Source organism: Protopterus annectens, chromosome 13.part0, assembly GCF_019279795.1.
Source record: "Protopterus annectens isolate FY-2018-M chromosome 13.part0, PAN1.0, whole genome shotgun sequence".
Classification (NCBI taxonomy): domain Eukaryota; kingdom Metazoa; phylum Chordata; order Ceratodontiformes; family Protopteridae; genus Protopterus; species Protopterus annectens.
The window spans coordinates 870,338,917-870,353,357 of NC_056747.1; the positions used below are offsets into that span (position 1 = coordinate 870,338,917).

Sequence of the window (14,441 nt, forward strand, 5' to 3'; positions counted from 1 at the left end):
GGATCTGAAACTCGAAAATGAAAATTTCAGGAGTTGGCTGACCGGCACTTGCGAACTGTTTCTGCTTTGGGCACCACACGGCAAGAAAGACTGATGTAATGGCATCGGCTGCATGCTTTATACCCCTGACTACCTGATGCCATAGAAGATGAGACAGCAACCAACGCAGGACCCAAGACTTTGATAATCAGGCTGACTGAGGGCTACTGCAAGCAGATAACCCAAATGTGATGACTGCAACAGTGAAACACGAAGAACATCAGAGATTGTAGAGTTAACATTTTGAACTTTAGAATTTTTAAAAAGGTGTTTAAAACTGGAAGATTTAATACAAGTCTCCAGTTGTCTTATTTCTTGAGTACTAGAAAAACCTGGAATAAACTCCTTTCCCCAATTGGACTGTGGAAGAGGTTTTATAACCACTGAGCAAGCATATCTGACAGAAACTGAGAAAACAAGTGTGTTTAATTTTTTGGAAGAAAAGGGATTCCTGATTCTGCAGAAAATGACTCCCACTACCATTTGTAACCCCTGCACAAAGGTAGGTAAAGAGATTGCCTGCTACTGTGACAGCACCGCCAGAGTGGGATGTAGGAGACAGGGGAGGAGTGCTTAAACAGTCATGCAGTTTTCTTTGATTGTGCAAGTCCTTGGGGTCACTGCCCCTTATCTAGATGTCCCCTGTCATTTCTTTTATATTGCTGTTTCCAGATTTTTGCTGCCCTTGGTTAAAAGGTTTCAAGAAATGGGCCCAGGGATACAGGGCTAATTTCTGCTATATTTAGTAACTTTTGACAGATAAAATTGTGTTGCTTCCTACATTAGCTTGCCCTTTCTTCTAAGAGCATTAAGGCTTCAGCAGAGGAGCTATCAAAAAGTGTTTATTTTTCTTTTTTTTTTGGGGGGGGGGCATTAAGAATCTGGGATTTAACATCCCCTGGAAGGCTCTGTAACCTCAGCCAGGCATATCTCAATATTTTGGATCCTGTGGTTGGATTTCTGAAAAGGTACTTGTGTGATTCTGGAAACTTACAAAGCTTGTCAGACTTATTAGGTGCATGGGGTTGAGCATCAGGGGAGGAACAAGCAGGAAATAAATGTATCTTCCAAAACCCCAATACAGGTGGAATTGTTAAGGGGTTTGGAGAAATCAGTGTTTAGAAGATCATAATACATCTTTTGAGTATTTGAAATGTGTTTTTCCTCCCATTTAAGCATGTCTTTTATTTTGTAAATGGCACCTGAGAACGAAATATTAACAATACAGTATATATTCCTCAGATTCTGATTCAAACTGGGCTGGTGAAGAGACTGGAGATGCATAATCTAAGACTTTCTCTTCTGAAGCAGGGGAAAAATCTTCCGCAGAAGTGGATAATTTTTTTTTTCACTTGGAATGAGTGCAGACTGGTATAAAGGACTAAAGAAGCTAAAAAGTTCTTAACGATCCTTTAGTAAAATTGTACCACTCCTCTTGGGACTTCTTAACATTGGCTGGAATATTGGGGGGCTACTTGGTTTTCTAGGATTTTATTTTGGGAGTGTCCAGCTTAATAGAAATGGACACATCAGATACCTTCAAAAGCCAGTAATCTACATACAGGAAAACAGAACAGTCATACTACAAAAAAGTCTACTAATATTAGTGCTATGAAATACCTTTTAAAATCTCAAAAACAGTAACCCCAAAACTGTTTGTCCAAAACAATGTGTGTCAAACTAACCTAGTTTTAATTATAGTGTTAAATGAGCAAGTGAGGCTGGTCAGTAAACACTTTTCAGCACAGCTGTAGCAAAGAAATTTGCAGTGTTTGGTAAGGTGTCCCATTCACACCGTCTATAAGCAACTGCAATGGCAATTGCTTAATGACAGCTTGTATAATTTCAAACATTTTAATAACAATTTGACAGCTTCCAAGCTGCCATTAAGTGATCGCAAATGCAAAAGACAGCTTCTAAATTATTTTTTAAAGTAGTTTAATTACATTTTAAAAAAATGAGTTTTACAGTGAGTTAAGATGTATATTTAACAATCACAGTTACTTAGCTTGCATCTTGTAAAATACCAAACTTTTTTCCTTTAATAAATGTTTCATACCTTCAGAATGTTGGTGCCTGGTACAGATGCCCTGTTCATCACACCCTTGATGTGGCACTGCTGATTCTCCAAAATGCAGGACACAAAAACAAGGGCAACTACAACAAATATATTTAGTGACACCAGTCATGCTGCATGATTTTCATAATGTGACAGGAAACCAGAAGACATACAGAAAGCTCACAAAGACAAGGGCAGCACACGTAAACCAGTACAGTGACTGGAGATCAGGACTGTACTCTGGAGGCTGAAATCATAAGGCAGAGATCCTACCCCTGAGAGAGCATGCTGAATGGTGTCTGTATCTTACTGATTTCTCTCCATGTTACCCCTACAAAGACGACTCTGGCTCAGCACAGTGAGATCAGTTAAACATTTGATAAGTTTGTAAATAAATGTATTTGTTTGTAGGTAAGCTTATGAAAACAGACTACATTTACTGTACAACTAAATTTTAGTTTCTATTGGCCATGTATAACTATCATTTTACGTGAACTACTGCACTTTGATAACTGAGGTAATGCATAATAAATAACTGATAACTAAGTGGAAATTAAGACAGACCTAGACAGTATCAAGTCAACAATTCATATAATGAATTGTGTGCATTTACAGTATCCAAAATTGGAAAAAAACAATACTTTTTTTTTGGTTTAGGGCTCTTGAATAACTTGCTTTTCTGGACAGGGCATTCAGCACTAGCCTGAAGGGGAAAAAGACAGAACAGATTGTTTCTTGTTAGTGCTTAGCTGCAGTTCACAAAGAAAATAAGACTCAGCTGGAAAATTGGGGGAAGGACATGCGGAAGCAAGCAAGCATAACAGCTTTGTATAAGATACATAATTCATGGAAGACAATTATCATCCACTGAAACAGATCGGTGGGGGAGACCACCATCAAGTAATCCAAAATCAAACTAAGTCTGGGAAACAGTCAGCAAAAGGTAAGCTGGGGCACTGTGGTATCCTCAAGAGGAAATGGAAAGGTGATTGCCAAGAAGAAACTAAAGAAACTAGTCTGGCACTTGCTTGCTGCTCAAAAGCATGGGACAGTCTTCTAGCAGCAATAACTTAAGTCTATAAAAAAAGAAAAACTTCAAACTTTCGATTCAGTTTATGTGATTGGGTAGATTATAAGTGATGTATAATGTTTGCAACTGGGAGCGTGTCAGTATGCTTTGTGATATAAAATGCTTGCAACTAGGATTGTGTTGGTGTGGTTTGTTTTCATTTATATAAATGTATGATTACTTATGTCAAAAGTGATGGTTTAATAAAGATGTTTCTTGTTTAAAAAAAGGGTCAGGAATTGAATAATTTATGTAATGTTGCTTAGGTTATATGATATATGTAGCAATATATGTGAAGTAGAATGTAATTTGTTGATACAGTTTGATTACTTTTGCATAAGGTAAATTTGCCTATGTCACAAGTGATAATTCAACAAAGGCATTTAAAAAAACTGGGCAGATCCACAGAATGAATACTTTTTTAGTTCTTCTTCATCCTCCCAAATGAGATTACAGTGGTATTCCTATATACCAAACAAGGGCTGATGATAAAAATACAATACATGACAATGCACACAGTAGTAGTCTAAAATGAAGATGCACAAGGCTTGCTTAGAGGCACATCAACTGCCAAACTCCAAAATGAGGATGTCAACAGATCTAACAGTGCTTTCTATGGAACAGCATCTTCCCCAATAACTCTGTGTTAGAGTCAAGTAAATGTGGATTAAAACTGTATTTACAAAATATTGCAGTAGTTTCCATTCATTTTTATTTTTAAAGGTCTAGTGGTCTTGCTTAGCAATGTTGTAAGTGACAATTTCCAATGGAATAGTCTGTAAAAACAAGACTCTGTCGATGGTTCCTGATTCAGTATAGCTTCAAAGCCATTTTTGTTAATGATTACATTAATACTATTGTCACTGTAACATTATTTTGAGGAGTCTTTGGTAAATACCACAGGAGAAATACAACAGTTAAACGGGAGAGTACTGGAGTATTTAGGTTTGTTAATCTCACAATGTCAAGGAAAATGTCTTGCCTTATTACCAGCCTGATGTGATTCTACTGATAAAATGAAAAAATAAGGCATTCAGGGAACTTGAAACTGAAATTCAGATTAAGATGGCAGCTTTTGTTGCACATTTGAAGTTGAAAGATAAACCCAGGTGGAAACGTTTGTTACTGGACTGCCAGAGAGAGAAGAGAGTATGAACTGTGAAGGGTACACAAGACTGGCTTTTCTGGTACCTCTGCCGACAGGTTTAAGCTGGAGTTTGCATACATAGTTTCTGAACCACATTTGGGAAACCTCAGAACCTATACATTTATGCATGCATAAATATATTTTATAAAGAGGTGTGTGTGTGTTTTAAAAGGAGATTTTTTTTTCTGAAATTTTGAAATTACAGAGTAAAGGGGGTGCGATACATCAACACAAGCTGGGCTGTTGTACATTAACAGTACACCACTAATAAAAAGATGATGTGAAAATACATTTGTCATACATCACAAAAGTTAACAGAAACTGTATGCGTTCCTATTTTATGTTATGAACCTATGGAATTTTGAACTCTGTTAAAGGAGCTAGATGTCAGACAGTGTTATGATATTATGGTTGATTGTTTATAAACAGACTAATAAAGCTGACTTGTTTACAAAAATGATGATGACAATTGAGTGAGGGATGGCTACAGTAATTGTATTCTGAGATACTCTTGGGAGGGGGCAAAACTAAGCCACCATCTAATGACTTACCACATTAACCTGCGCCAGCAAAGCCTTTTTGCTTCAACAACAAAGCAAAGGGTACAGAAAATCAACAGTTCAGCTACCAAAGGCCTAGATGACTATAACCACACATCATGCAGTGTTGGCACAGACAGCCTTCATAACCTGAAAATCTATTGAGTTTAAGTTCAGGATAAGATGAGTTCTCAAAAAAGCTTTGGAAAACTAAAAAAATATAAACAAATTGCAAAAAGAAGATACAGTCAGTGGAGAAACAATCTGATGATTGTTAACCTTGCTCATTGCTTTCAGCTTCTAAGTCATTACCTCAAACAGCTCTGGAAGGACAAATAAGAAACCTTGACATTAATCTCTCGAAGTTGATCTGGCAGCTATGCTCCAATCATGAAGAATTTGCAGACATCATGCAAAGCTATTTTAACAGTAAGATTAAAATTTCTGTAAACAGTACAGAAGGCTGCAAACATACAATGAAACCCCAAACAACGAAAACAGATGTCACTGCTGTCATCATCATAAGTTGTCTCTCAGCAGAAAAAATGAATGTGGTTCCAGACACAAAAATGAAATTAAAATTAAAAAAATAAATAAATGTAAAATTTTGGCAAAAAAAGCAGTGTTCAAAATACACAAAAGTTATGAACTTACAAAATGCTAGACTTGTGATGTCTTCTACCATTCATCTCAGCAACTGGGTATATCAGATCTGAATGGATCCAAAAACAGGAATTTAGACTCTCGGCTCCAAGGCTCAGGCTCTTCCACATTTCCATAATGCACTACCACCCTAACAGTCCCTCAGATCGAGTTTGCCCATAATGCAAAATTTTAATCCCAAGGAAATACTTCTTGAGCTTAAAAAAATGTAACCAAGGGCAAAGAGAGGCAATCAAAAGGACTGGCCACAAAGCAAGTCTCCGGATAGCTTTAGTGCAGTCTAGTACTAGCCATAGTCCAGTGGCAATTTGGATGGGGTGGTGGGAGAGAAATGTTGAGAGAGAAATAAGAAACACCATGGATCTAGTGTTATGGTAATTATATAACTTGTGTATCCAATGTTGTCTTTTCTGTTCATCTCAACAGCTGAAGCAGAGCCCCCAGCTAATAAAGCCCCAGGAAGTACTATGAATGGATATTCTGTAGAACCAAAAGAAGTTTTCGTCCTAGACTGCAGGTTAAACTTGTAAGGAGAGGCAAATGTATGAAAGGTTGACCATGTAGCCACTGCACAAACACCATCAACTGGAGCACTGGCAAAGAAACCACAGAGGCAATGACCATTCTTGTAGAATGTGCTTTTGGTTTAGAAGGTAACAGAAGTCCCATGGCTCTGAAAACAAAGGTGATACATTTGGATAGACTCATGGACAGGGTAACCTTAAATGCACTAGAACCTAACTTCATCTTGAAAAATGAGATAAAGAGCTGATCAGATTTTCTTAAGATCTTTGCATGGTATAAGTAAAAATAATGCTGATGATGAACATCAGGCAAGTGAAGAAGATATTCACTGTTAATAGACAAATTTGGGAAACAGGCCAATAAATTAATAATTTGGTTCAAGAAGGTTTCCAAGGTCAGCTTAGTTCTAAGGGAAACTAATCCTTATGGAAAAACAAATACGGGGGGGGGGGGGGGTTACGTGACAATGCCTGTAATTCTGAAATCCTCCTAGCTGATGTAACAGTGACAAGAAACGGAGTTTTTCAAGACAGAAATTTCAAATCACCGGTAGCTCTAGGCTCAAAAGGTGCTTTAATAATCCCCTGCAGGAACTGGAAGTTTTTTGTTTATGATGTGGTGTTGGCTTCCTGCATCAGCACTACTGGTTTTACTAATCCCCTGCAGCAGAATAATAATAATAATATCCTATTGTGGCACTGGATCTCTCAAGGGCAGTTGTAGCAAATAAGCCCCATTTAAAAAAGCTTTTGAAAGTCTGAGGGAAGCAATGGGAGTATGCTGTTCTCCAACATAAAAGTTAGAAATGGCTGCTAACTTGACTTTAATCATAGAGTTACTGTCCCCAAATGAAAAAGGTATGCCAAAAAGTCCAAGACAGAAAGCAAAGGAGAAGAAAAAGGATCTAAAACCCTTGGAATAATCCAAAATAGAAAACCTATTCCACTTACTCCTGTAAAGTTTCCTAGTAGACAGCTTCTGCGAAAAGGTTAAAATATGTCTAACATTAGAAGAAAGCCATCATTGGGAATGGAGAAACCAAGCAGTCAAACTGATGGATCTGATGCCCCGGTGAGGCTTGTCAGACAGATGGGAATTGCATCCAGAAGTGAATCCAAAACTCAGGGTAGATACACTAGGTGAAACCACAGAAAGGGGAACTAAACTAATTGAGACCAAAGAGGATCAATGAGAATCACTTTCTCCTTTCACTAGGCCTCTTTCTGCAGAAATTTGGTTATGGGTGGGATTGGGGGCAAGTGTTAACGAGTCCCAGGGGTCATGTATGAAACAGAACGTCTCTTGGGGACTGTGCCTCCAGAGGGATCAGGGAGAAAAAGCTGCTGCATTTGGTGTTGGCTGGGTGCAAACAGGTTGCAGCAGGGCTGGCCCCAGTGGCTGAAGAACTTGGATGCCACTGACAGATTGAGGGACCCTTTTTGTCGCAAAAGAATCACTCTACTTGACTTGTCCACTAATATACTGGACTTGCCCGAGATGTGCATTGCTAGAAGAAAGCTCTGCAAAGGCATTGCCCATTGCCAAATCCTCATGGCTTCCTAGCACAGTGGGCAGGAATGGATTCTGTCATATTTGTTGAAGTTCCAAGTCATACACATATTGTCCATCTGAAGTGTGATCACACCTGTGGGAAGGCAATTCTGAAAAGCCTGCAACACAAGAAGAACTCCCTGCATCTTCAGCACATTGATGTGAAGGTTGGCCTCTGTCTATAATGAGGAACCTTGGACTGTCTTCCTTTTCAAACGCCACTCCCACCCTAGAAGGGATGCATCCATAGTCATAGTGCCCCTTGGCGGGGGAAAGAAAAAGGGGTAGTCTAGAAAAAACAAAGGAGAGGTTAGCCAGCACTGAACAGGCTACTTGCAAACCTCAGTGAGTTTGACAGGAAGATGCATCAGTTAATGGAGCATGAACCACTGGAGAGAAAGTCCACTAAAAGACCCTCATGCAAAATCTTGCATGAGAGACTAGAATAAGTGATGCTGCTTTAGAGCCCAATAGACAAAGTATCAAGTAAGAACTAGGGTTCTAATGCAGTGGCACCTGTGAGGTCTGGAGACTCACAGAATATAGTCTGACTGGTGAAAGTTTGGCTGTCTCTGTGGTAGTGTCCAGGTGGTATTCATGAATTCTACAGCCTGAACTGGCTCCAGTTTGGATTTTTCAAAGTTCACTGTGATTCCCAAAGACAAGCACAGACAAAGTAAGGAGTCTCTGGCATTTAAATAAGGGAAACCCAGGAACTGATGCAGCCTGAGTCAAGCTGCTACCACTGCATTGCATTTGGAGAGCACCCAGGGGGCTGTGGTGAAGCCAAAGAGTAGTGCTCTTAACTGAAGATGACTGGTTCCTAGCCAGAAGCATAGGAACCTCCTTGTTTGCCTTTCTATATTGATGCGATAGTGGGTATCTTGGAGGTCCATTAAGTACATCCAGTCGTCCTTTCCAGAAGAGGCAATATGGGCTGGGCTGTACTGTGTCCATCCAGAACAATGTCTGTTTGGCAAAATGGTTCAACTGGCTGAAGTCTAAGATTGGCCTAAGGTCCCCATTTTTTTTTTCAGAACTGAAAAGAACCCTGAGTAGATTCTGGATTCTCTCTGGTTTGGTAAGATCGCATAAATTATTTGCTTGTTCTGCAGCTATAAAATTTCATGTGCTACTGCCCTTTGTTGTGGAGTTGGAATGTATGGAAGGGTTTTGTACTCCAAATTTGGAGTATATAGAAAAGGAATAAAATAGCTTCTGGTTATCACTCTCAGCATCCAAGAGTCATAAGTGATGGCCAACCAGAATTGATGGTACAGAGAGAAGCACCCCTGACTGCTCTCACAGTATGACAGCTGGATAAACCTTTGGGGGTGCTGAAATGGTTTGTTAGTGAAGGGACTTCAAAACCCTTGGTTATGCAGACCACCTCTGTTTCTTGGGCAACATCTGTTGGCATTTTCCCCTCTCTCAGGAAGGGCCCTGGCCAAAGCCCTGAGACTTAAGAAACTACAAACAGTTCTTGCCCTTCTGATTATGCAAGAAGGCCTTGGATTGTAGACAGAGTTTTGTCATCCTACTCACTCCTGGTAAGCATATTCTTATCCTCGAGTTCAAACAAGACAGACCCATCAAAAGAGACGTTCAGGAAGTCTTGAAGTTCTCTGCAAAGACACAGAGATGTATCCAGATAGGGTGGCAAGCAGCAATGCTGGCACCTGCTGCTCTCGATGTGCCATCCACTTCACTGGACAATACGCACAAGGACACATAAGAAATGGACTGCATGGTATCCATCTGTAATTCCATCAATCTACAGGTCTCTAATGTCATGGCATCTGAAGATATTTTGAAAGTTCCTTAGTCAAATCCCTCTGCAGTCCAGTCAAATGGACCATGTAGTTCACCGAACATAGTGCAAATGTGGCTTAAACCTACACTTGCTTCCCAAACCTGTCCAGAGCCCCAGAATCCCTCTTCAGGGGGATAGAGAGAAGAACTCTTCTCAAAAATTATTTTTTAGTGACTGCTGCCACCATGAAAGCTTCCAGTGTGGGCCCTTTACTTAAGTGTGCTCTGTCTCTGGAAGAAACCAAAATCTTGTCTGGCTTATGAGATATATATAGTTCCATTGTATCTGGCTTCTTCCACAATTACTGGGATACCAAGTCAACTAAGACATCACCAGGGGAACCAGCCAGGATGTAGATGGGCCAGCACCAAAGGACTCGAGAAAAAACAACACCTTCTGGGAAGGGGCACTGGGAGACTAACCTCCCCTCTGTCTAAGTAATTCTAGGAGTTCTCTAAAGGAGACATCTACCAGTGGAGAATTAAGGATCCTTCCCACTCACTGACTTTTGCAAGGGCAGTTCAGTGGTAGAATTCTTACCTCCCATGCCAGAGACCTGGGTTCAACTCCCAGCCAATGCAGTGCCATCTCTTTAGGGGATGGCTGGTGCTATAATGGTTAAGGTGTTTCCCTCACAGACAGATGGTACAATGTTTGATTCTCACCTATGAAAGGGACCTTGGCTAGTCTTAAAAAGGCCTGCAAGGGCAGCTAGCCTAGTAGTTACCCATAAACCTACTGAGTTCAGTGTCTTTCATGAGGGACTCCTGAGGACAGGCTATATGCTTCCTCTTGCATTTGTGCTTCCTATGCTCCTCTGCTTCTATGTTAAATGATCGAACAACTAAAACACTGACTGTCAGTTCATGAAGACAAAATTATTGAACATTTTAATCACTGAAAGATGACTTCATCAAATGTCAGTGCATTGAATCCCAATAGTTGGCAAACAGCTGTGCCGTTACCATCCTACATGTTACTTTTGGTATGTATAACATGATGGTAGTAAATATTAATATCCATTCGAACTTGCACACAACTGTTGGCCAACTACTGTGATTCGATGTGTTGAAACTCAACGAAGTCGGCTTTGGTGATTAAAATGCTCAATGCTCTCATCTCGATGAACTGACATTCGGTGTTTTAGTCATGAGATCATTTAACATGAACCTGGTCCTCAATAGGAGTGCCTGGGGGAGAATCAGAGGAAATAGGTAAGCCCAAGGCTTGGGCTTGCACAAGGTGTGTTAGTACGGGCTGTCCAGAAGACAGAAGATGATGGGGAAGAGAAGCTCCTAAAACAGCAGGGGATCTTGGCAGATCTGAGTAAGAATGGGCCATCTCTCTTGAATGGGACAGAATCTTTTCAAAGGCCTCAAATACTGATGCCAAAGTTGCTCTTGAAGATAATCTCTTCAGATCAAAGGACCCTGACAGATATTCCTCTCGAGATGCAGTCCAACAAAGATCAGAGACCAACACTGGTGCCAACCTGTCAAGGGCCAAGGCTCTGATGAGCAGGGATGACTCTGACAATCTCTTAGTAGATCTCTCATCTCTGGAACCCATTTAATTAAGACACTGTCAGAGATGAGTGGGTTAAGGAAGCAGTCAGAGTCAAAGATGCTTAGGTTATCGGCTCTGACAAAGGCAGCACATGAGATGCACCTGGATCCAACATCACCTAATACAAAGTTCGAATCAAAGAAGGAGATACTAAGTCGGGATGGAAGAGCCTGATGTCACTAACCCTAAGCAGAGGGAGCAGGAAGAACCCCTAGCTGAACTTGAGTCTTCTGAAAGGTTCTCATCATTCTAACCACATCTGCTTCACTGACTGAAATAAAGATGCTGCTGAGGGAAGCCTGGAAGATCAATGGCCTTGACCCTCCAATGGGAGAGTTGGGGATTGGATCCATGGTGGTGATGCCACTGGCAAAAAATACTGGGATCGGCAGACAAGAGACAGCCTGGGATTAGAAATGATGCCTGTGTCAAAGAAGGAAGTACTCAATCCATTTTTTTTTTAAATACAACTCCTCTAGAAGTAGGAAAAGGAAGAAAGGAGTAGGAAAGGTGGGAAGCTGTCAACTAGTTCTCAAAGGGAAGAGTAGAAAATGAGGTAAAGCCTGTCACAACAGGTAAAGATAACAGCTATAGAAATTGTAAAGGACCAAAGTTTTACTTCGCTGAATAGAAAAACACTGAAAAGACACAACCCAACACTGAGCTTTGGTGAGCAAGTCTGTCTCTTAGTTTGGCAAACAAGATCTGAAAGACCGTTAGTGTGTGAGGAGTCTTGAAGCCAAGGGTCTGAATTGTCAATCTCAGATCCATTCAGATCTGATGCCCCCAAAAGTTAAGATGGATGGAAAAGACAACACTGGATATAAAGTTAAGTAAAGTGGATGAGGAAGGATACAAGGTTAAGAAGTCAATTGTGGATGAGGAGAGACAAAGAGGCATGACCTACTATACCTATTAATGGCATAAAGCACATGTCTTCAAGCCAAATGATACTATAAAAAAAAACATCTGTTAAAACAAGAAAAAAAGCCTACTGCTGAACTTTAGAATCAGATGTCAAAACTGACAAACTTCCACAAATGTAAACCGGAGACAAACAGCTGCACAAAAAAAAAAAAAAAAAAAAAAAAACAGGGAAATTCTAAGGCAACTAATCAAATAGATTTGGTTATACATGTCCCCAGAGTATACATCAGCATGAAACAGTACTGTATTAGTAAATTTACACTTAAACCTTGATCTTCACTAGAGCAGTGATGCACAGTGGTGAATGATACATTTCTAAATGTTTATTCAACCCTGACAAAACTTTCTGGAGCCAACCTTTCCTACATGATCACAGCTGACATTACAGATCTTAGTTTGTATGCATTATCAAAACAGTGTAGTATGAGAATTACTTTATGACATTACTGCTTCCATGCTACTTGACATAACCTCTTCCAAATACTTAACTATTGGCACTGTATACTCTGGTGCAGCCTTTATATTGCATATATGCTTCACAGTTTCTTGTAGCATGCTGAATCTTTCATATGGCTGTGAGAATTCAATGGCTTCATCTCCTTCCACCTTTGAATTTAAATAATAAAGCAGGTATGATTTAGTTGTACTGCCTTTTTCCATCAAGGATTTTTTAATACAAGGTAAATCTCCTGAGTCTGCAAGGCTGAGTAAGTGTATCAGAGCTTGGCATATCTGAGTTCTTAAGCTGGTACAATACTTAAATTCCAGGAAGTCTTGAGTATCTTCACTCTTTTCCAAAGCTAGAATCAAGGCATTCCAAATCTCACTATACTGCTCAGGACTCCCATAACACCTCCGAGTACTTGGGATAGAAAGAGCCATAGCAGACTTGATGCGGACTTTAAAGTTCTTACAAGACTTTACAACAGACGTTAGAGCACTGTATGCCTGGGCAGACCATGGAGCTGTACCTATGAAAATCACATTCACTTGTTAATTTTTTCTTTGTAATTAACATTAACTTAGACAAACCACTCTAAATATTACTTGTAGGATACATTTTCATCAAGCAATGACCAAGAATGCAAACAATTACTAAGTCAGGATACTGCTGGATGCAGCACTATGAGAAGAACTGGAGAAAGTCTCACTTCTTGTTAGGTAAGAATGCTGTCAATTTATCAGTAGGTACTACCACCTATGCATACACACACTAACTTTTGCTGTTAACATTTTATTTCTTTACTTAAAATGCATTTATCTGTGTGAATGGCCATGTATACATTATAAGTATGTGTATATTCATTCTCTGTTTACCCACTTAGTCCAATTCAGAGTCACAGCAGAGCTATAGCCTATCTTGGCATTCAGTGGGTGCAAAGCAGATAAACTAGTTCTGGATGGGGTGTCATTCCATCACAGTATGCACTGATATACTCACTCATACAATACATTCATCCCTACTAACAATCTGAGGGATCACCAGCTCTATTATGGCATGTCTTTGAGATGGGACAGGAAACTATTCTGCACCCAATGAATTACACACACAGATACACAGGGCATACAGACTCCACAGTGAAGGCACACCAATACTGCCACTATATCTATTACAAACCTTTCAAACTGCAGACATCGACAATCTGGACAAAGGCTCCTGAAAAGCTGGGGCATTTGGCTAAAAATCTGGACATCTAATTACAGGATTGTGGGATATCACTACTGAGAAATTAGAAGTTATGTACCTACCATAACGTTCCATGTTAGTTGTCTTCTCTCACCTTCTTTCTTGCTGGATGGGTTCGGAGCCGATCCTCGGCTCCGACTCGGCACTTGCTAAGCTCGAGAGTCACTTTTACCAGCTCGAGGCAGCCCCATATCCCATGATGCAAGGCGTTGATTACCCAGATCTCGTTTGGTATCTAGATGAAAAACTGCCCATAATCTTTCCAGAAGGAAAGAAGAACAACTAATCTGAGAAGGCTGTAAGGGGAGCCCAGGTAAATAAGGTCCAGAGCTAACTGGTGTCCAAGGAAAAACAATCTCCCAGAGAAAGGGAAATTCAAGGTCTGTCCAGGCTAGGGGGACAGGAGGGAGGGTCGCAAGAAAGAAGGCGAGAGAAGACAACTAACATGGAACGTTATGGTAGGTACATAACTTCTAAATGTTAAGTTGTCAATCTCACCTTCATTCTTGCTGGATGGGACCGTGTCCCTAGCACCTCTATCCTGGGTGGCTCAATGGAACAGACTCTTGAGAACTGTGGAACCAAAACTTGCCCTGTCCCTGGAGGCCAAATCCAATTTGTAATGAGAAATGAAGGTATGAGGAGTGGCCCAAGTGGCTGCTGCACAAATAGTGTCTAAGGGTAGTCTAGCCTGAAAAGCTGTAGATGTGGCTAGACCTGTGCTTTAGGTTTTGAGATCAGTTGTTTGCCCCTAAGCTGATAAATTTCAGTAATGGCGGAAGACAGCCATCTGGATAAGGTCACTTTAGAAACAGGGAGACCTTTTTTGTTTTCAGCATAAAAAAGGAAAAGCTGA

General features: G+C 40.3%; 1 protein-coding gene across 1 annotated transcript in view; it reads right to left on the reverse strand.

Moving 5' to 3' along the window:
- Positions 1 to 12,081: 12,081 nt before the first annotated feature.
- Positions 12,082 to 14,441, reverse strand: part of HEATR6 (HEAT repeat containing 6) — a gene marked incomplete in the record, with an annotated part of 1,433,578 nt that continues 1,431,218 nt past the window's right edge. Inside the window, 1 exon segment of the mRNA XM_044054904.1 lies at positions 12,082 to 12,869. Coding sequence (XP_043910839.1) covers positions 12,334 to 12,869 — 536 coding nt within the window.